General features: G+C 43.9%; 2 protein-coding genes across 2 annotated transcripts in view; one reads left to right on the top strand and one right to left on the bottom strand.

The window, feature by feature from the left end:
- The window catches only part of LOC105706660 (ATP-binding cassette sub-family C member 11), a 66,195-nt gene extending 53,127 nt beyond the window's left edge, over positions 1–13,068 (bottom strand). Inside the window, exons 1-5 of the mRNA XM_064383012.1 lie at positions 12,940–13,068; positions 11,596–11,732; positions 7,001–7,159; positions 3,691–3,838; positions 2,008–2,241 (exon numbers count right to left, since the gene is read on the bottom strand). Coding sequence (XP_064239082.1) covers positions 2,008–2,241; positions 3,691–3,838; positions 7,001–7,159; positions 11,596–11,732; positions 12,940–13,038 — 777 coding nt within the window. The 5' untranslated portion in view covers positions 13,039–13,068. The remainder of the gene's footprint in view (positions 1–2,007; positions 2,242–3,690; positions 3,839–7,000; positions 7,160–11,595; positions 11,733–12,939) is intronic.
- On the top strand, positions 9,445–10,108 carry LOC105706661 (BOS complex subunit NCLN). Its single transcript, XM_012437190.3, has one exon. The coding sequence runs from the start codon at positions 9,482–9,484 to the stop codon at positions 10,106–10,108; it is 627 nt and encodes a 208-aa protein (XP_012292613.1). The 5' UTR covers positions 9,445–9,481.
- Positions 13,069–22,229: the final 9,161 nt, after the last annotated feature.

Here is a 22,229-nt window from a genome sequence, read left to right as displayed (position 1 = left end):
GTATTTAAGCAACTGCCTAGAAATCCTTATCTCAGAAATTACTTCCATCTACACTCTCAAATGGACCGTTTTGTTTTACGCTTCTGTGAAAATGTTTGAGGAAACTGGGCTTTGCATATAGCAGGTGCTCAGAATATACAGAAAGGAACCAAGCTAGGCCTTAGTGCAGGCTCCGTAGTGAGGCAGGTGAGTGCCAGGGTTGAAGACCTGGACTCTGCAGCTAGGCATTGTGTCCCAATTCAGGCTCCAGCACCTAGCAATCACATGACCTTGTACAAGTTACCTTTCCTTGCCTCCGTTTCCTCCTTTGTGACAATGGGGACAATAACAGAACCTGCCACACAAGAGGGATGAGGAGGAGAGGAAAACTAAACCAGGTCTTGAAGGATGAGTGGGATTTTTAAGGGCTGAGGGTGGGAGTGACGTGAAAGTCACCAGGAGGTGGACATGCCGGGTGTATCTGGGGACTGGAGGTTAGCCCAGCCTGGGATGAAGTCAATCCAGGGCTCAAGGAGACAACATGGAAGAGATGAGGTTGGAAAGGGGCTAATGGCAGATCACAAAGAGGTTTGGCTTAAAGGAAAGGAGACAAAGCAGTGTTGCCTTTTCCAAATATAAAAGTATTTGTTTCAATATCAAAGTAACCCACAATCCTCGAGGCAATTGATAAACGACAGAAAAATAGAGAAATTGAAATGAAATAGATGAAATCCCTGTATCCCCCATGACTATAGGTCACAAGTTGGAGTATCTTCCTCCATTTCTGTCAATGCTTGTTTGTGTTATATTGTGGGGGAAAAAAAAAAAAGAGCAAGAATGGACAGTAACAATGACCAGGTAGGCGAAAAGATTCCTTTTTGGCGGATAAGGAAATTAAAACTCTGAGATGTTACCTAGAATTGCTTTTCCCTAGAAGATTTCCCTAAGCCATCAAGTCTTCCCATACCCTCATCCTCAGGTTGGCTGAGGGGATGCACTTTCCAACTTGCTTCTACTTGAGAGTTGTCTTTTTGTTCAGGGGCCTAACCCCATCGCCTAGAACAGAATCTGGCTCAGAATAGGCCCCAGTAACTATCTGGTGTGTGTGTGCGCACGTGTGCATGTGCATGTGTGTGTGTATGTGTGTGCACGCGTGTGTTTGAGACAGGGTCTCTGTTACCTAGGCTGGAGTACAGTGGTGTGATCATAGCTCACTGAAGGCTTGAGCTCAGTGATCCTTGAACACTTGGGCTCAAGCGATCCTCCAGCCTTAGCTTCTCTAGTTGCTGGGACTACACGTACAAACCACCACATCTGGCTAATTTTTTTTTGTTGTTTTGTTTTTGTTTTGAGACAGGGTATCACTCTGTTGCCCAGGCTGGAGTACAGTGGCATGATCATGGCTCACTGCAGCCTTGGCCTCCCTGGGCTCAGATGATCCTCCTACCTCAGCCTCCTGAGTAGCTGAGTCTACAGGCATGCACCACCATGCCCAGCCAATTTTTTTTTTTTTTTTGCAGGGTGGGAGATAGAGATAGGGTTTTGCCATGTTGCCCAGGCTAGTCTCAAACTCCTGGATTCAAGCACTCCTCCTGCCTTGGCCTCCCACAACTGGGATTACAAGGCATGAGCCACCACAGACGGCTGATTTTTATTCGTGTGTGTGTGTGTGTGTGTTTTCTTTTTTTTGGTAGAGAAAGAGTCTTTCCATGTTGCCCAAGCTAGTCTCGAACTCCTGACTTAAGCAATCCTCCTGCCTGGGCCTCTCAAAGCTCCTACTTGTTGAATGAATGGATAAATCCTCTCTAGTCTCTGAATGTAAGTGGCATTTCCTGCATTATTGTTGGCCTGCTTTCATGACCCAGAGGCAATTGTTGACGGTCATCCACACTCAACCTAGGAAGTATTTCTTTTCTCTTTCTTCTTCCTCTCCTAACCCCCTTTTCTCCCTCTCTTGGCCCCCAGGGCAGTGATGTCTGGAGGAGGAGTAGGGAAGTCATCCTAGAATAGGCAGTCCCAGCCACTTACCTCTCCCGAGGTGATGTGCATTAGAGACTTAAATTGAATGAGCTTCTCAAAGGCAAAGGAAGAAACAGCTGCTCGGAACCTGATGGCTGTGCGCTGGTTGATGATCCAACTGGAGCAGAGACCCAGAGACTTCACACATTCGGTGAAAAAAAGGGCTAAGCAGAGTACCACCCCATGGACAACATTCCCCGACTGCTCTTCTGAATATTCCAGGATCTTTGGTACAATCAATGTCTACAAGGAAATGGAAGTTTGGATCATTCAGACTGCCCCCCAAAAACATGTTTGATATTTTGTTGCTGGAAGAAGGGTTGGAAGGTCTGATTCATGCTGGGGATTTGTTGAAGAATCAAAACTGACTTAAGCACAATCCTGCCCTCAAGAAGGTTACAGTGCGGTTGGAGGAGACTTAGGAGTTCAACTGAGCCAGTTCTGAAACCTTAGGTGGCTCTGTCCTGGTCCTGACAGGAGACAGGGGGCCCACACAAAATGGTGATTTAGGAGGTAACAGGGTGGCTTTACAAAGGTGTGGGCAGAATTTAGGAAATCCAACAAGGCCTGGTGGAGCACCACGGAGCTGGCGACAGCAGCAAACAGTGGCCCCCTTAGGCCTAAGGGACAAAGGCAGGGAGAGGTTCTGGGGCACAGAAGGGGTTAGGCATGCAGAGAGTGTCGGGACAGGAGCTCTGGTCACCACCCTCCAGGGACAGGGAGGGAGGCCACCCGGGGAATACTATCCTGACCTCATCTTCTCCCTCCCTCTAGTCTCTCCTATTTGAATCTCCCACTCGTCAACCCCAATCAGAAGCCAGAGAGCAGTGGGGGCCCATTAATGTGATCCACACTAGGGGCACAGGGCAGGGTGGAAAATGATGGAGAGTGGATCTAGAAGACCCAGCACCTGTCACCCAACAGTTATCTTCATTCTGTCATCGACTGCTGTTTCTTCCTGATTTACATTCACCTCCCCTTAGCTGGTACCAGTGCCTCAGTTTTCTTCTGGGAAGACTCCCACCTCCCCTGTTGCATGCAGTCTAGACTGGACTGCTAATCAAAGTGCCCCACTTCTTCTGGCCAACCGGTGATCATGTGACCCCAGATGGCCAATCAGATTCTTCCTCTGATTTGAGCCTCTTGGGCTCAGGAACTGGAGAATAATGGGAAATAGAGCCCATTCATCCCAATCATGGTACCTGGAGAAGACCATTATTTCCTGCTACCTGCATTCCCAGAGTTGCTCAAGCATTTCTCAGAGGAGCTAACATGTACTGAACCAGGCCATGTTCTAAGTGCTTTATATTCTTATCTCATTTAATGTTACCCTATGAGGCAGCTTTCTGTTTTACATGCAAGGGTTTCCATAAGGTCTACACCTGAGGGCGCCATTGGATTCCATGAGGAAACCAAGGCACAGAGATGGTGACTATACTGCCCGAAGTTACCCAGCAGCTAAGTGGCAGGGACATGGTTTGAACCCAAGCAGTGGCTACAGGGCCACTCCTTGGTGGTTAGCTACCCCTAACCACCATGCTCTACTGCCCTCAAAAAGTCTTCATCTTCTAGACAGCAGCTGAAAGACAAATGCATCCCCAACTCCTGGCATGGACTTGAACATGCCCCCAGTTCCATTTCTAAACCTCTGAAGCCTAGAGTCCCCCAAGCCTCACCAAATCTGCCACTTACTGGCCCGAGTACAGTGGTAACGCAGAAGCAGAAACCCAGAAACATATCGAAAATCATCCTTGTTCTCTGGAACCTCATCATCACCCGAAACACTGAAGCTTTTTCAATCCCTCGCCTTGAGACTTCTTCTTCCCAAAGGCGGCGAAGTCTTGAAAAGAGGAAAATGGAACTGGTGGAATCTCTTTGCATGTGACACCAAAACATCCTAGTTCTTGCTAGCCAAGAGCTTTGTTGCTGAAATTTTCAAACATAACAAAATAGAACACTGTAGGAATCTTCTGAGTACTCATCCCCCTTCTTCCAGAATTAAAAACGTTTGACACTTTTGTTTCATGTCTCCTCCCTTTGTCTTTTGTTTCCTGGAGGATTTGAAGCAAACCTCAGTCATCATATCATTTTATCTATAAATGCTTCAGTATGTATCTCTTTCAGATAAGGCCCTTTAAAAAACCATAGCAACAAAGCTGGGCACAGTGGCCCGTGCCTGTAATCCCAGCACTTTGGGAAGCCAAGGTGGGTGGATCACTTGAGGTCAGGAGTTCAAGACCATCCTGGTCAATATGGTGAAACCTGTTTCTACTAAAAATACAAAAATTAGGCATGGCGATGTGCGCCTGCAATCCCAGCTACTCGGGAAGCTGACACAGGAGAATCACTTGAACCCAGGAGGCAGAGGTTGCAGTGAGTCGAGATTATGCCACTGCTCTCCAGCCTAGGCGACGGGGGAAAAAAAAAACATTGTAACAATAAAAATAACACCACAGTAACAATAATTAGTTAATGGCATTTAATGCTCAGTCTGCACTGAAATTTCTCTAATTATTTAAACATGTTTTTATAAAGTTAGTTTCTCTGAATCAAGATCTAAACAAGGTCCACACATTGCATCTAAAGGAGAAATCTGATAGCGCTCTTGCGTTGCATTTTAATCTGTAAGCATTTCCCCTTGTGTGCATTTCTATGCATGTATTTGTTGGAGAAACTGATTTTTATTCATCCTGTTGGATCTCCCGCACTCTGGACTGAACTGATTGCATATCCGTGGTATTGTCTAACATAATCATTGATTCCCTGTGCTTCCTAATAAACTGGTCATTAGACCCAAGGCTTAATGAAATCCAGAATTCACACCATTTGGGAAAAAAATGTAAGAAGTAATGTAGTGTACTTCCTGTCGCCTCACATCAGAAGCCACATGATGTCTGGTTCCCACCTTAGGAATGTTGGTGTGTGTCAGCATGACTCCTTCATTATCAAATTCTCCAACACTGAAGACCACTGCCCAGTGCCACCTCCACTAGTGCTGGAAAAATGGAGTTTTCTAATTCTTCCATTCCTCCTGTATTTAGTAGTTTGGGAAATATAGTCAGACCTTATCTTTAAAACAAAAATAAAAACGGAGTGATTGGCCGGGCGCGGTGGCTCACGCCTGTAATCCCAGCCAAGCTGGGTGGATCACGAGGTCAAGAGATCGAAACCATCCTGGCCAACATGGTGAAACCCTGTCTCTACTAAAAATAAAAAATTAGCCAGGTGTGGTGCACGCGCCTGTGGTCCCAGCTACTCAGGAGGCTGAGGCGGAAGAATCGCTTGAACCCAGGAGGTGGAGGTTGCAATGAGCTGAGATTGCGCCACTGCACTCCAGCCTGGCAACAGAGCAAGACTCTGTCTCAAAAATAAAAAAATAAAAAAAATGGAGTGATTGCAAAACTTTGTGAACAGACATTGTGAGTAATGCAATTAAAAAGAGAGAATCAGTGAACTGGAAGAGAACGGAAGGAAATCAGGAAATCATATATTCACAATGGTTAGAGAAGAACAAGCAAACCCACATTTATTTAGCTGGTTACCTACTAACATCAAGTGTTTTTCCAGGTACTTTATTATTATAATTATTATTATTTTAAGATGGAGTCTCACTCTGTCACCCAGTCTGGAGTGCAGTGGCGTGATCTCGGCTCACTGCAACCTCTGCCTTCCAGGTTCAAGTGATTCTCCGGGTGCTTTAAAAATTGAATTTATTACCTCTTTTGTTTCTTGCAACAATCCTATGAAGGACCATGAAATAAATTTATGATCCACTATTTTATACACAAAGACATAGGGCCCAGAAAGGGAAACTTGTCTGATATCACAGTTGGTAAGAGGTGAGAACCTGACCAATATCTGGCATTATCCAAAAAGTATTTCCTGGAACCATTTCTTTTTTTCTTGCCAAATAAATCTGAGAAGGAATGGGTCAAGGTTTACCCATTTTCTATATTCCATGTGAAAACATGTGCCTTCAATATGTTCATTTGCTTTGTAAATCTCCAACACCTGGCTGTAATACAACATTTCATGAACTCCCCTGACCACTCAAGGCTCTTTCTGGGAAGGCTCTTATGAGACTATAATTTCCAGAAATTTGGAAACTTTCGTTTTCCACCTGGTATCTCTCATGAAGCACTAGAGGTAGGAACATAAATACAGGACCTTTAAAATCATATAATCACATATTCATATTCTCCAACTTTTGGTCCTCATATTAACTTGTGTGGTAGGTGGTGCAAGAAATTTAATCACACCATTAGTTAGTGGTGGTTTGAGAAATGGGAGACTGGGCCACTTACCCAAATGTCTCTGTTGTCACTCAGTGTCACTATTGAATGCCTGATCCAGAAGAGAAAATGAAAAGGGACTACAGGTGGTCATTTCTAACTTTCTTGGGCCAGGCATGGTAGCTCACGCCTGTAACTCCAGCAATTTGGGAGGCTGAGGCAGGTGGATCACCAGAAGTCAGGAGTTCAAGATAAGCCTGGCCAACATGGTGAAACCCTATCTCTACTAAAAATACAAAAATTAGCTAGGCATGGTGGCAAAGGCCTGTAATCCCAGCTACTCGAGAGGCTGAGGCAGGAGAATCACTTGAACCCAGGAGGCAGAGGTTGTAATGAGCCAAGATCACACCTCTGCACTCTAGCCTGGGCGACAGAGCAAGACTCCATCTCAAAAAATAATAACAAAAATAAAATTTAAAAATAAAAAATAAATAACTTTCTTGGGTTCACAAGCCTTTTGGTAAGTCTGATTAGAAATGTGAATTCTTGCTGCAGAGAAAGATCTCCAGCCCATATGTACAAAATATCCATGCCATTTTAGGTGATTCATGAACCTCAGGTTAGGAGCCCTCACTTAGTGTGAGGCTTCTTTTTATAGGAAGACCCAAGTCTGGAATGGTCCCTCCCTACCACCCTTAAGCATCTCTGGTCATCATCCCACCAAGAGATGGTCTTTAACTCGTCCATTGGCTTGCCCAGCACAGCTTCACCTTTGGACATTTTTGTCTGAGGCATCATGGACTGACAGTGGCGGGATGCTGTTCTCATCTAAGCGATTCTGGAAGCCTCGGATCATGAACGGGGTGAGCCATGAGACGGTGAAGTAGGAGAACAGACCAGCATCGTCCAAGGGATGGGGAGCAGGAAACCTAGCAGAGGGGCCACAGGGATAAGAATGAAGTCAGGATCAAGATTTTGCAAGGATGAATGATAACCATGGATAAACACAAGAGAGTCACCCAGATCTACACACGAGCATGTTTTCATGACTCTTATTTGTAAGTAGAAAACCATCAACAACAAAAATACCCATTAACTGAGGAATTATTTAAACAAGAAAGAGAGAAATTATGATCTACCCACACTATGAAATGCAACGTAGATGTTTTGTTTTGTTTTGTTTTAATAGGGTTTTATGGGTAGAACACAGGAAGAGTTCCAAGCAAGAACTAAAAAAAGGCAACATGCAGATTAAAAACTCAGTGCTGGCCAGGCGCGGTGGCTTATGCCTGTAATCTCAGCACTTAGGAAGGCTGAGGCGGATGGATTACCTGAGGTCAGGAGTTCAAGACCAGTCGGGCCAACATAGTAAAACCCTATCTCTACTAAAAATACAAAAATTAGCCAAGTATGGTGATGCACACACCTGTAATCTAGCTACTTGGGAGGCTGAGGCATGAGAATCACTTGAACCTGGAGGCAGAGTTTGCAGTGAGCTGAGATCATGCCACTGCACTCCAGCCTGGGAGACAGAGTGTGACTCCGTCTCAAAACAAAAAAAATAAAAGAAAAAAATGCTTAGCATTTTTTTTTACATATATAAAAAAGGAAGAAAGGAGGGAAAGCAGACGAACAGTATGTACATTTATATCAAATTTCTGATAGTGGTTGACTTTGAAGAAGGTGTCAGAGTTGGCAAAGGAATAGGAAGAGAGAGTCTCATGGCTTTAATTCTGTGAAACTTTTGCAAACAATAAAATTGAATACATACATAAATAAAGATGTGAAGGTATTATCTTTAAGAATAATTTACAAATACCCACAATGATTAAATTATGGTGTTGGGATTATGTGTCATTTTTCTACTTTTTTTTTTTTTCAAAATTGCCTTTAAGCTTATGTGTCCCAATGGGAAGAAAATGCAATTTGAAAACAGTCTTGAGGAGAAAGATGGGAAGATGAAAATGTCAAACTCATGAGATTTCTTTTTGAGGGGTAGGGGAGAGGGGCTATGACAACTTTTCTCCACCCTTTTATATCCTCACAGCACTGGGCTGTGAGTTCTGGACAAGGCTGGCCACGTGCCCTTGCCAGGGATATTGGAGCAAGGAGTGGGTGGCGGGGGGCAAGAGATTGTACCATTTGTGATCACAAAAGATAGGGCAAGACCTGTGAGCCAGTGCCAATATCTCAAAGTCCCAACAGAAACAACGTATTTTCTTAAAACGAGGTTACTCAGGTGAACAAAAGCACCAAGTTTCTTTGTTCTTGGTGGAGATAACATCAATTCAATACGGTAACAATGCAACTCATATCGACAGAAGCTCAGATTTTAAAAATGGGAAAACAAATGCAGTTTGTTGATAGATAGAATCTTAGAAAACATGTTGGAGAGAAGGGGAAATGGGAAATACAAAATGAACTTTTGGTGATGAAAAGCTGAAGAGTCAGACTAGCAGAGCGTTAAGGTCTTGTCAGCAAATGATAAATAGATGAGTGTGTGCATGCTTACGGGAGCGTGATTCTGTACAGCCCCTGAAAGCAAAGCTGTATTAAGTTAGAAAGCAACTTGGTCCTAAATTATAAAATATTACTATGTTGTTTTAGTATTTATTACAATAAAAAGGGTTTGAAATATAGCTGTTCTTTATGCATAAAATACACAGCTAGAACCATCACTGCTAGAAAAAGAAAGAAAAACAAACTCACATTGAATGGCTGTTTCCCTATCCCAAAGAAGTCTCAATCTGAATTTATTTGGCTACACTAAAGAATGTAGTATGCTTAGCTTTCCATTTGCCTGATAGCCAGCGTGGAGGGGCGGCTGACGGGGCTGGGCGGAGAGGACCTTCCCACCATTGTCATCGTGGCCCACTAGGACGACTTCGGAGTGGCCCCCTGGCTGTCACTGGGCGCGGCTGTTCTGCTGGAGCTGGCACGCCTCTTCTCCCGACTCTATACCTACAAGCGCACGCATGCAGCGTATAACCTCCTGTTCTTTCTTTGCTTCTGGAGGGGGCAAGTTTAACTACCAGGGAACCAAGCACTGGCTGGAAGACAACCTGGACCACACAGACTCCAGCCTGCTCCAGGACAATGTGGCCTTCGTCCTGTGCCTGGACACGGTGAGCCGGGGCAGCAGCCTGCACCTCCACGTGTCCAAGCCACCCCGGGAGGGCACCCTGTAGCACGCCTTCCTGCGGGAGCTGGAGACGGTGGCCGCGCACCAGTTTCCCGAGGTGCGGTTCTCCATGGTGCACAAGCGGATCAACCTGGCAGAGGACGTGCTGGCCTGGGAGCACGAGCGCTTCGCCATCTGCCGGCTGCCAGCCTTCACCCTGTCCCACCTGGAGAGCCACCGCGACGGCCAGCGCAGCAGCATCATGGACGTGCGGAGCCGGGTGGATTCTAAGACCCTGACACGGAACATGAGGATCATTGCAGAGGCTCTGACTCGAGTCATCTACAACCTGACGGAGAAGGGGACGCCCCCAGACATGCCGGTGTTCACGGAGCAGATGCAGATCCAGCAGGAGCAGCTGGACTCGGTGATGGACTGGCTCACCCACCAGCCCCGGGCCGCACAGCTGGTGGACAAGGACAGCACGTTCCTCAGCACGCTGGAGCACCACCTGAGCTGCTACCTGAAGGACGTCAGGCAGCACCACGTCAAGGCCGACAAGCGGGACCCGGAGTTTGTCTTCTACGACCAGCTGAAGCAAGTGATGAATGCATACAGAGTCAAGCCGGCCGTCTTTGACCTGCTCCTGGCCATCGGCATCGCTGCCTACCTCGGCATGGCCTACGTGGCTGTTCAGCACTTCAGCCTCCTCTACAAGACCGTCCAGAGGCTGCTCGTGAAGGCTAAGACGCAGTGACACGGCCACCCCCGCAGCTGGAGCCCCTGCCGCTGCCTGTTCCGTGGGGCGGAGCACGAGTGAGTGGCCCCAGCGGGGACCCCTCCCCTCCCCAGCAGTGGTCGAAACACTGAATTACAGAGCTTTTCCCTGTTGCTCTCCGAAAAAAAAAAAAAAAAATTTAAATTGAAAAACTCGTTTTACATTATTTTTACAGGGAACACTGTTTTCAGTTCTTTTGATATTATACATAGTTTTTTATGTAATCTACTGGCATATGTTTTGTTAACTGTTTAATGACTGGATATTTTCCACCAACTTTTGAAATAAAAACGAGTGTTTTATACTTGTACATCGTTTTAAAGTCTATTTAAATTGCCTGGCTAGGTGTGGCAGCTCACATCTGTAATCCCAGCACTTTGCGAGGCCAAGGCAGGTGGATCACTTGAGGTCAGGAGTTCGAGACCAGCCTGGCCAACATGGTGAAACCCATCTCTACTAAAGATATAAAAATTAGCCAGGCATGGTGGTGGGTGCCTGTAATCCCAGCTACTTGGGAGGCTGAGGCAGAGAATCACCTGAACCTGGGAGATAAAGGTTGTAGTGAGCTGAGATCACACCACTACACTCCAGTCTGGGCAACAGAGTGAGACTCCATCTCAAAAAAAATTAAAATGAACAAACAAAATTGTTATGCGACCTTTTTCTGTTAAACATGGAAAGTAATTTATGATTGACTTGGGGAAATACACTAAATTTCTTTTATTCTTAAATTTAAGGCTAACATCCTAGGGCTTTCCTGTGGCTCCCAGCTACTCTCATAACCAAGGCCGGTATCCTTAACATGGCCTTTGAGAACCTGCCTGATCCTCTGTCATCTGCCTGCCTCTGCAGCTTCACCTCATGCCACACCCACATTGCACAAGACTCCAGTGACTCTGGCCTCCTTCTTTCTCAGTTCCTGGACATGTCACACTGTGTTCCTTGCACCTCCAGGTAAGGTTGTCCCACACGCTGTTCCCCGATCATTCTTCTTCTGCTCTTGCTGAGGAAATTCTTGTTCACCGTCTAGGAGTCACTCAGCTTAAGCCACTTAGAACCTATCAAGTTGTCACCATTCTCTTGTCCCTCAAAATTCGCATACTTCTTCACAGCACCTTTCTCAAGCAGCTTGTAATCACATTCATTTACAGGTTTATTTGCTTATTGTCTTTCTCTCCCACGTGAGGTCCATGATGGCAAAGGTCGCCTCTGTTTTGCTCACTGTTCTTCCCCTGTGCTATAGCACAGTGCCTGGCACATGTAGGTGCTCAATGACCCTTTCTGAATGAATGAATAATGAATGAATGGCTGTGATGATGGTGCCTCCCTGATGTGCCTCAGGCTGCTCTGAAGGGATTTGGCTCTGTAGGGACGTAGTTATGCAACCTTTGGGAGAGGTCTAGTTGAGAAGGTTGGTGTTATCCTGGTGGATACAGCCTTCCTCCCCTCCCCCAGTCAGGACTCACCTTGACTTGGGGCGGAAGGGAATCATGGTTCTCCAGGCAGCATCATACTTCCCCCACGGTGGGACACTCGCCCTCCCCGGGGCCTCAGGATTTCTCTCTTGCTGATTCCAGGGGCCATATGGGACAGTGTAGGTTTTCTTGGAAAAGAGAAACAAAAGAGCATCAGTTTCAAATCTCATAAATTCTGTCCTGAGGGAATGTTGGACCAGATGCTCATGGTGAGATAAATGTTTCCACATCCTGCTTTCTAAAGAAAGGCTTCCACGCCAGGAAAAAGCAGGGGGTCCGAGAGTCAGGGCAACTGGGTCCCAGCATGCACTCAGCCCCACATTTGCGAGTAAGTCTGGTCAAGTCACTCTATGTCTTTGGATTTTTATCTTACAGTAAATAATTTAGACAGGAACAAAGGGTACCATAATTGCCTGCAGAATGAGAGACTAAGTCACTCTCTGAGTGTAAATCTACTAAAAAGAAACCAATAAGTAAAAAAGTCATCCTGAAATATTATGTTTCCCTTTTGACAACTAAAATAAAAGGACAGGTAATTTTTACGATTTCATATAGAATAAATAATACTATTTTAAAAGCACATCAGGGACTAACAGAAAGAGATTCAGATTAGTGGTTACATCAGATAGGGAGAGTTGGAAAATGAGATGGGGGAAGACCAGTTGCTGCATGTGATTGTCAAGGCCCAAGCTGGTGTGTTGGTGATGGGTTTGCAGATGCTTATGCTTAGTATAAGTAAATGCATAGATAAATAGATATAGATGATAAATAGCTATAGAGATAGATACAGTCTGATCTCTATACAATCTTATGCATAGAGATATGCATAAACCGTGAAGATGTGCCATGATGGATTATAATTAATGTAGTTTTGAAAGCCTGAGGTCCATTTGAAAAAAATCAAGGGTAGCTGAGTGGGGTGGCTCATGCTTATAATCTCAGTGATTTGGGAGGTCAAGACAGGAGGATTGTTTGAGGCCAGGAGTTCAAGACCAGCCTGGGCATCATGGGAGACCCCCGTTTCTGTGAAAAAATTTAAAATTAGCTGGGTGTGCTGGTATGTGCCTGTAGTCCCAGTTACTCAGGAGGCTGAGGTGGGGGGATCACGTGAACCCAGGAAGCTTCACTGAGCTATGATCATGCCACTGTATTCCAGCCTGGGTGACAAAGCAAGACCCTGAGTCAAAAGAGAGAGAGAGAGAGAGAGAAAAGAAAAAAGGAAAAAATTCAAGAGTAAATAAATATGGGACAAAATTGTTTGACCTAGTTTATGACCATGGAGAATATTCTGTCAACTCAGTTTCCTGGTGGGCTGATGTTAAGAGATCTACTTACATAACTAAGTCCTGAAACCATGTCATCGCCTATGTCCATGCCAAGATTCACGAGGCCACCGGAAGAGTTGGGCACCCAGTATGTCCTCTTCCTAGTCATTTTCAGTTCCTGCCAATTCTTCGTTTCCCAGAATCAGAGAATCTGAAAAGACGGCAGGAGTTAGAAGTAGCTTAGGTCCAGCCTTGAGCAGCTAGGAAAGGGGGCATTACTCTGCAGGGAACACTTTGGGGCCATGCAGAGGTTTGGGTCTCTGCTTTTTCTTCTCTTTGGCATGTGCCTGATCCCTCTTTTTAAACATCTCAGGCTTCAGCCCCAAATCACTTAGAGAAACCTTCTCTAACCACCTCCACAACCTACCCCTAACACCACACCGCTGATCCTAGCCAATCTTCTTTGGTCTATCAAAGCCCAGGTCATAAAATCATGCTTCTTGCTTTATCCTGGTCTGTAATCGTGTATTTGTTTGAATCATTATTTGTTCAGACTTTATTCATGCACTACACAGAGAGCCTCACAAGGACAGGGACATGTCTGCTTTGCTCACTGTTGAATTTCTGGGGCCTGGAAAATGCTGGGAGGTGCTCAATAAATGAATGATGAATGGACACATGCGTGAATGAAAGGAACATCATTTCCCATTCTTTCACTCTTAGTTTCACAGACCCCAGAGGGAATCTGGGCACAAGTTTGGAAACTTAAATAATAAAGGATTTTTTTAAAGTAATATGCCGTTCATATTTGTTTTTCTGAGTATGTGACTCATTCCCTGGCTGACTTAGAACATACACGTGCCTGGTGCAGGAGTTGGGGTGGTAATTAGGAATATTCTGAAGTGATGGAAAGAGAAAGTGTGCAGCAGAGCCAGGGCCATGGGGTTACAGCCTGTGGTCACCAGGGCCCCACACTCAGAAGGGCCTCAGACTTAATTTAATGGTTTTCTGTTGCCATCTTGAAATTCTTAATAAATTTGAACAAGAAGACTCACATTTTCATTTTCACTTTGCACTGGGACCCACAAGTTATGTAGTTGGTCCTGGTGTTCATATGTAGTTTTTACCACTCAAATACTGAGGCTGGGCATGGTGGCATGCACCTGTAATTCCAGCACTTTGGGAGGCTGAGGTGAGAGAACTGCTTGAGCTCAGGAGTTCAAGACCAGCCTGGGCAATATGGCGAAACCCTGTCTCTACCAAAAATAAAAAACTAGCTAGGTGTCGTGGTGCATACTTGTGGTCCCAGCTACTTGAGAGACTGAGGTGGAAGAATAATTTGATCCTGGAAGGTGGAAGTTGCAATGAGCCGAGATTGTGCCACTGTACTCTAGCCTGGGCAACAGAGCAAGACCCCATCTCAAAAAACAAAACAAACATTCAAATACTGGATTGCACTTCAAGCAAATATACTGCAAGCTAACCCATTACTTTTGGAGAAGTTTCTCTAAATTTCTTTGTTCCACTCTCTCCCATCCCACTTCCTTTTACCAAATCACAACCAGTTCTGGTAGAGTCAGTTACTGGAATTTTCCTGCAGACCGTATAAGATAGACTTCCCAGCCATGGCACCAGGCCATAGGCTTACTTGCCACGTAGTGGTAGAATGTGGATACTTCAGGGATGATAGAAAAGAGAGAGAAGGAGGCATATTAGATAAGAGAGAGTGGCCCACAGTCTTTACGGCTCTGGGAAGAAGACTGGCTGCCATGAACCATCCTGGAATATAGATGCATTTAAGTAAAACTGGCATGATTCAGTAGAAGGAGGCCTCTGCGGGTAGGGCCACAGTATATTGCTGTATGGTTTATTCACACACAAAGATCCCCAGGAAAGAGAATAGAGCGGGAGGTGGAGGCAGCAAGTCACACATCCTCACAAAGGGCTGCCTCAGTGCTGTACTGATAAATGTTTGTATCTGTAATAAATCTGTGATTGCAAATTGGTGATTAAGTATAGTTCCAACGCTACCTGACATTTTACTCTATGTTAACAAGTCAGAGGAAAGTGCAATACCAGAGACGTATGTTGGTTGAATCTTCACTCATTTCTCAATGACCTGAGTAACTTTGCTGAATAGTTTCCAAATGCTGAAAGAATATTCCCTTATTTTATATTACTACTCACAGTGTAATGGCTATAGGCACCGCACACTTGTAAATTTAATCTGCATTATTAACATTTTCTACATTTCTTTCTTAAGACTAGACAATCAACAAAATAATAAATCCAGCCCTGATGTGTAGCCTTTGCCCATTTCTATGGTGTAAACACGCCCATCATGGCCAACTTCATGATGTGATACCAAAATAACCACCGAATGCAGAGCTGGGAAGAGATGCACAGCATGACGTCATCATGTAGTGTTTCTACCGTAGAGATGTAATAGATGTAAGTAACCTCTAAAGTATAAGTAACAGCACATGGTAGCAAAATAAGTAGGGAATGATACATTTTGAGTGTTATCTTTGTTTCTGATATAATTTATTTAATTGTAAGTTTATATAATTTTATTTTTAATAATGTTTGTGTTTAACAACTAGGCACTCAAAATTCATGAAAATTTGACCCCTGATTCTCATGAGGCAGTACGGACAGGCACCAGCAGATCACTGTGGCATCCAGCTTTCAAGACCACTGTGGCATCCTTGCATCTATATTCCAGGATGGTTCATGGCAGCCAGTCTTCTTCCCAGAACTGTAAAGAGTGTGGGCCACTCTCTCTTATCTAATATGCCTCCTTCTCTCTCTTTTCCTAAGTCCTCCTCTTGCTAGGCACATGGTTTTCCAGTTCGCTTCTAAGTGCTCTTTGGTCTGTGACTGGCTGTGCCTGATGGTAAGCTTTCTTGGCTTCCCTATGGTATAGATGGGAACAAGAAGTTGCTAAAAGTCTTGGTGAAGGGCTTTCCAGAAGTGGCCTAGTGGACAATCCAGGCTATAAACAGTTGAGAGTCATGGAGAGATCTTGGAGCGGGGAATGGTGCTAACAGAAGTGGGACGGGGAGGCCTAGCAACTCAGAGAACACCCCCGGGTGAGTGAGCCAAAAAAGCATCACTTGAAGGCCTACCCAAGATCCAGTCGGCTTGCAAAGACAGCAGAACAGGCAGTGAGCAGGCGGACAAAAGACCTCCCCAGGAAAGCCTAGGGGCAGAGGTCACTGTGCCCAGGTCCCAGACTCTTCCTCTGCCAGATGACAACTCTGAGACAGAGACTTTAGTGAGCATTATTTTATAAAATTATTTAAATTATTGGCTCAAACAAGATCTTAAAATGGTAAGCCAAAACATCTATTTTTCCCTCACTAACCAGCAAGTGGGGGATCATGAGGAAGACCAGATTTGTTGAGACCAAGTAAAGAAATTAGATTTTCTCTCACCTCTCAGCTCTAGTATGATTTGCCAACCTGATTTATTCAAATACACCTGCAAAGAGATGCAACAAGGGTTTCATAGGTGTGACTCTTTCCTATTCAAGATTCATCCAGGAAACTAACAACACGGAAAATAAAACCAAATGAAAATTAGGAAAATGCAAATGTGTAATCATTATGTTTGCACAACATCAGTCGCTCATCTCAAGCAAATGAGCTCAGCCACACATTAGCTTCGGCCTCCTTCCAGTTCCATGAGGCCCGCCTCCACTTCCTGGACTGACCAGGGGAATTCCCTCCAGAACTTTCTTTGGCAATCCCAGAAAGGTTCGCTGGCCTCTCAATTCTCTTTGCGGAAAAAACTGGAACCGGAGTTTATTCACTCTAATTAATGTAAGACCATCACTGTAGTCAGGATGGAAACCAGGACATGACTGGGAATCACATAGAGAGGAAACAATTGAGGCTTCCAGCCCTTTGTTTTCACAATCCCCAGAGGCAAAGATCAGGATGACAAATTTGGTCTGGACTTGGGTTGTTTGCATATGGTGAAATAGCCTGTGAACAGGAGGGGAGCCGCTGGAGGAGGGTAACCTGTATCAAGGGCTTTCTGGAGGAGCTGATTTATTTCCTTGTTGTTCTTACGCAGCAGGGTCTAGTGTCCAAGACCAGAAGGTGCATCAGAGGCTAAGAAAGTGTTCAAGGCAAGGGGCCAGAAGCACCTGCCAGCTGGGCCCTAAAGAAGTTTAAGTGATTAGATCTTACACCTCCTGTACTTCACCCTGTGCTATTTAACTTTCTCTGCTCTTAGGTTTATTTACTTCTGTTAGTTCCAATAGCTTCAGGAGGTCATCTTGTTGACTGCAGAATTCCCACATCTCAGTACCTGGTCTTCTCCTTAATTTCAGAAGCTAGGATGATCCTCTCACCTTGATTTTTGCACTAGTCCTAACATCTGCCAAGAATATTCCCCTCCCACTTCTTTACAGAACTGGTTCATTCTTGACATTCAGGACTCAATTCAAATGCCAGCTCCTCAGAGTAACCTTCCCAGATTCCCTCTCTTCACACCACCTTCTGTATATTTTCCTACTCTACTACTTTGACTCATCACATTCTGAAATTGCCATTTCTTTCCTTGTGGGCTTATTTGTTTTCTGCATACCTCACGAGAATGTAAGCTCTTTGAAACCAGGGACCTTGTCTGTCTTGTTCACAGATGTGTCCTTGGATCTAGAAAAGTGCCCAGCACATAGTATATGCATAACAAATACTTGATGAATAAATGAATGATGTATATGCAGAATCTGTCAAAAAAAAAAAAAAAAAAGGAGCTAGGAGAGCCACAGAGTCACAGAAGACTTCACATTTAAATTTTTGATGTTCTCCCAAGTGGGGTGACACATCCCATCACAGAGATATAGCGACAGGATCGAACGAAGGTTTTCATCAGGCAGGCAGGTTAAACTTGGGCCTATTTCCACACCACACCACGTCTTCTATAGAGCAGCATTAATTTGCATTTAAAAAACTAAATCCAGCAATTATTATGGGAACAGAACATTTATACAGTATTGTTTATCGTGGTTGTTGGGGCACGTGTATGTATTAGGCCATTTATGCCTAGTATTCCATTATTGGAACACTAAGCATGAGAGAGTTATTTATATCCTACTGCTCAAGGTCATCACCAATGTCGGATTATAAAAGTTCAAAAAAGTGCAACCTCAGGCATAGTGGGTTAAAAGCATTAAACATTAGTGTTTTGAAAATATACCATAACATTGGTAAGCTGATTTTAGAAGTTCTTTGTTAAAACTCTGGAAGCCTGAAAGAATGCAGTCCCTCCCCTCTTACCCTTGGAGAGACCCTCAAAAAGGTAAGTGCTTGAGGATCTGTGCTACATATGTTTTATCTCTGTATCACCCCAGAGTCTGTCACAGGGTAGGGTACCTTGTATACATTCAGAGAAGTGATCAAAAACTTGATTATAGCCAGGATCTTCAGCTACTGGCTCGATCTCACTCCAGGCCCCAACCTAGGATAATCTTTGTCAACTGTTTTCCTTAAATCTTCATGTCCAATCCATCAGCCTGTTCTCTTGAAGCTACAATCAAATATAGCTTGACAGCACCTGCTCCTAGTCTAAGTCACACTTCTTGCCTGGACAACTGCAACCACCTTCTGACCAGCCTCTCTGCTTTTGATCTTAAATCCTTACATTCCATTCTCCACGTTGCAGCCAAAATGAACTTTTGAAAATATAAGCCAGATAATGTTATTCCTCAACTTGATCTCTCCAATGGCTTCCATCAGGTTTAGAGTCAAACCCAAACTCCTTACCAGAGCCTACATAGCCCTCTATAATCTGACCCTGCTCACCTTATTGCAGCTGGAACCACTAGGTCCCAAGCTCAGACATTCCAGGAACAGGTTGCCCAAACACCCTAAATTCATTCTAGCCACAGAGTCTTTGCAAGTGCTGCTGTTTCTGCCTGGAACAGTGCCCTTGGCCCCCACCCCCTAATCTTCGCGTTGATCTATACTTTTTCTTTTCTTTTCTCTCTTTTTTTTTAAGACGGGGTTTCACCATGTTGACCAGGCTGGTCTTGAACTCCTGACCTCAGGTGATCCGCCCGCCTCGGCCTCCCAAAGTGCTGAGATCACAGGCGTGAGCCACCACGCCCGGCCGATCTATACGTTTTCATAGTGCAGGGATCAGTTCAAATGTCGTCTCTTCAGAGAGGCCTTACCTGACCATCTAAAAGGCTTAATACTATCCAGAAAAAAATATTTTCCTTATTTCTTTCCTTGTTTATTGTTTGTTTTTCCCACTAGAATGTCAGCTTCATAAAAGCAGAAACTTTGTCTGTCTTATTCCCTGACGTATCCCCCATTACCTAGAATAGTGTCCAGCACATCATCAGTGTTCAAAACATATTTTTAGTGAATGGTTACTGAAATGAATATTAAGCAACGTGAAAATGTTCAGTGAATGAATGAAAGAAGGTGAGATCCTGTCAGATAAAGCGCTTTAGGCGGGAGCTTCTAAGATCCTATGTTTGTGTCTCTCCCACAGCACCTAGTAACCTGATTTCTTCTTTCCCTTATCTGTTGCACACATATAAACACATAGTTCTGTCTGCTCTACCTCATACTCAGATGTTTATGGATCTGTTCCCCTGATTGAGAGATGTTTGAAAGTAGGACCTTGTTTTGGGACCTGTCTATTCCTCTGCAATTAGCTCAGGGCCTGGCACTGAGAAGTCCCTCAACAAATAACTCTTGATATGGACGGACTTTCATTTCCTTCCAGAATTCCAAAAGCACTGCTGGACTTCATATTGGAGAAAATACTCCCCCTGCAACCTAAGGCCAAACCCAAGTCAAATCTCAACATGCAGGAATGGTCAAATCCAAAACAATTCAAGCAAAAAAGCCCCATAACATTATTGGATTAGAATCCATAAAAACTAAATATCTACGAGACCATACTAACATACAAAAGTAAATGAGTAAGTAAATACGTGGGGGAGATGGAACAGCTCTTTCTTACAGTAGGATTCTAAATCATAAATGTAAAATTACACCTACAAACACCTGATCTTCAGCAAACTTGACAAAAACAAGCAATGGGGAAAGGATTCCCAATTTAATAAGCGGTGCTGGGAGAACTGGCTAGCCATATGGAGACAACAGAAACTGGACCTTTTCCTTACACCTTATACAAAAATTAACTCAAGGTGGATTAAAGACTTAAATGTAAAACCCAAAACTATAAAAACTCTAGAAGAAAATCTAGGCAATACCATTCAGGACATAGGCATGGGAAAAGATTTCATGATGAAAACAAAAAAAGCAACTGCAACAAAAGCAAAAATTGACAAATGAGATTTAATTAAACTAAAGAGCTTCTGCACAGCAAAAGAAACTACCATCAGAGTGAACAGGCAACCTACAGAATGGGAGAAAAATTTTGCAATCTAGCCATCTGACAAAGTCTAATATCCAGAATCTACAAGGAACTTAAACAAATTTACAAGAAAAAAAACAAACAGCCTCATTAAAAAGTGGGCAAAGTACATAAACAGATACTTCTCAAAAGAAGATAATTCATGTGACCAGCAAACATGAAAAAAAGCTGAATATCACTAATCCTTACAGAATGCAAATCAAAACCACATTGAGATGCCATCTCACACCAGTCAGAATGGCAATTATTAAAAAGTCAAGAAACAATAGATGCTGATGAGGTTGCAGAGAAAAAAGAGCACTTTTACACTGTTGGTGAGAGTGTAAATTGGTTCAACCATTGTGGAAGACAGTATGGCAATTCCTCAAAGATCTAGAGGCAGAAATACCATTTGACCCAGCAATCCCATTACGGGGTATATACCCAAAGGACTATAAATCACTTTACTTTAAAGATACATGCACATGTATGCTCACTGCAGCACTGTTCACAATAGCAAAGACATGGAATCAACCTAAATGCCCATCAATGATAGACTGGATAAAGAAAATACGGTACATACCCACCATGGAATACTATGCATCCATGACAAGGTATGAGATTATGTCCTTTGCAGGGACATGGGTGGAGGTGGAAGCTGTTACCCTCAGCAAACTAACACAGGATCAAAAAAAAAACAAACACTGCATGTTCTCAATTATAAGTGGAAGCTGAAGGATGAGAACACATGGTAGGGGAACGATACACAGTGGGACCTGAAGGGGGATGGGGTAGGGAGAGAAAGAGTGTCAGGAAGAATAGCTAATGGATGCTGGGCTTAATACCTAGGCGATGGATTGATCTGTTCAGCAAACCACCAAGGCACATGTTAATACCTAGGTGATGGATTGATCTGTTCGGCAAACCACCATGGCACATGTTTACCTACGTAACAAACCTGCACATCCTGCACATGTACCCTGGAACTTAAAATATTAGTTTGGTGCAAAAGTAATTGTAGTTTCCTGTCATTACTTTTGCACAAACCTAATACAAATTGAAGGAAAAATAAACAAATAAATGTAAAATTATATCCTTACACAATACTTAGTAGTTACAAAGAGAAAAATAGTAACTTACAGTGAACAAATTTGGCAGATATCACCTTCACTTGACAAGTAGTCAAGATTCAATTCATCATTAATAAGACATTTCATCATTTGTCACATGACCACAACATCACTTTTACGGTATTTGGCCCCAAAATGCAAACCATTGATCTAATCATGAGAAACAGTAGATAAACTCGAATTGAATGAACTCCTACAAAATAACTGACTAATATCCTTTAAAAGTATCAAGGTTTTAAAAGACAAAAAAAAAAAAAATATTGAGGAATTGCCACAGATTAGAGGATACCTAGGAGAGTTCATGACAAAATAAAGAGTGGGATCCTGGATATTGGATCCTGGACCAGATCCAGTGAAGGACATTAGTGGGAAAACTGGCAAAATGTGCGTAAGGTCTATAGGTTACACAATAGTAATGTTAATTTCCTGGTTTTGATAATTGAACTATGATTATGTAATATGGTAACAGGCGAAACTGGGTGAAAGGTATATAGGAACTCTTTGCTGTGTTTTTGTGTATCTAAAATAAAATTGGGCCAGGCACGTTGGCTCACGCCTGTAATTCCAGCACTTTGGGAGGCCGAGGTGGACGGATCACTTGAGGTTAAGAGTTCGAGATCAGCCTGGCCAACATGGTGAAACCCCCTCTCTACTAAAAATACAACAATTAGCTGGGTGTGGTGGCGGGCACCTGTAATCCCAGCTACTTGGACGCTAAGGCAGGAGAACTGCTCGAACCTAGGAGGCTGAGGCTGCAGGGCGCAGATATCGCACCACTGCACTCCAGCCTCCGCGACAGAGCGAGACTCTGTCTCAAAATAAACAAACAAACAAACATCAGTTAGAA

This window comes from Aotus nancymaae, unplaced genomic scaffold (assembly GCF_030222135.1).
Source record: "Aotus nancymaae isolate 86718 unplaced genomic scaffold, 86718_ANA_hifiasm-v0.15.2.pri h1tg000030l, whole genome shotgun sequence".
Classification (NCBI taxonomy): Eukaryota; Metazoa; Chordata; class Mammalia; order Primates; family Aotidae; genus Aotus; species Aotus nancymaae.
This window is presented reverse-complemented; position numbering and strand designations above follow the sequence as displayed.

Excerpts from the sequence above, each read along its gene's own strand:
- LOC105706661 (XM_012437190.3), top strand. The coding sequence starts at position 9,482 with ATGGTGCACAAGCGGATCAACCTGGCAGAGGACGTGCTGGCCTGGGAG.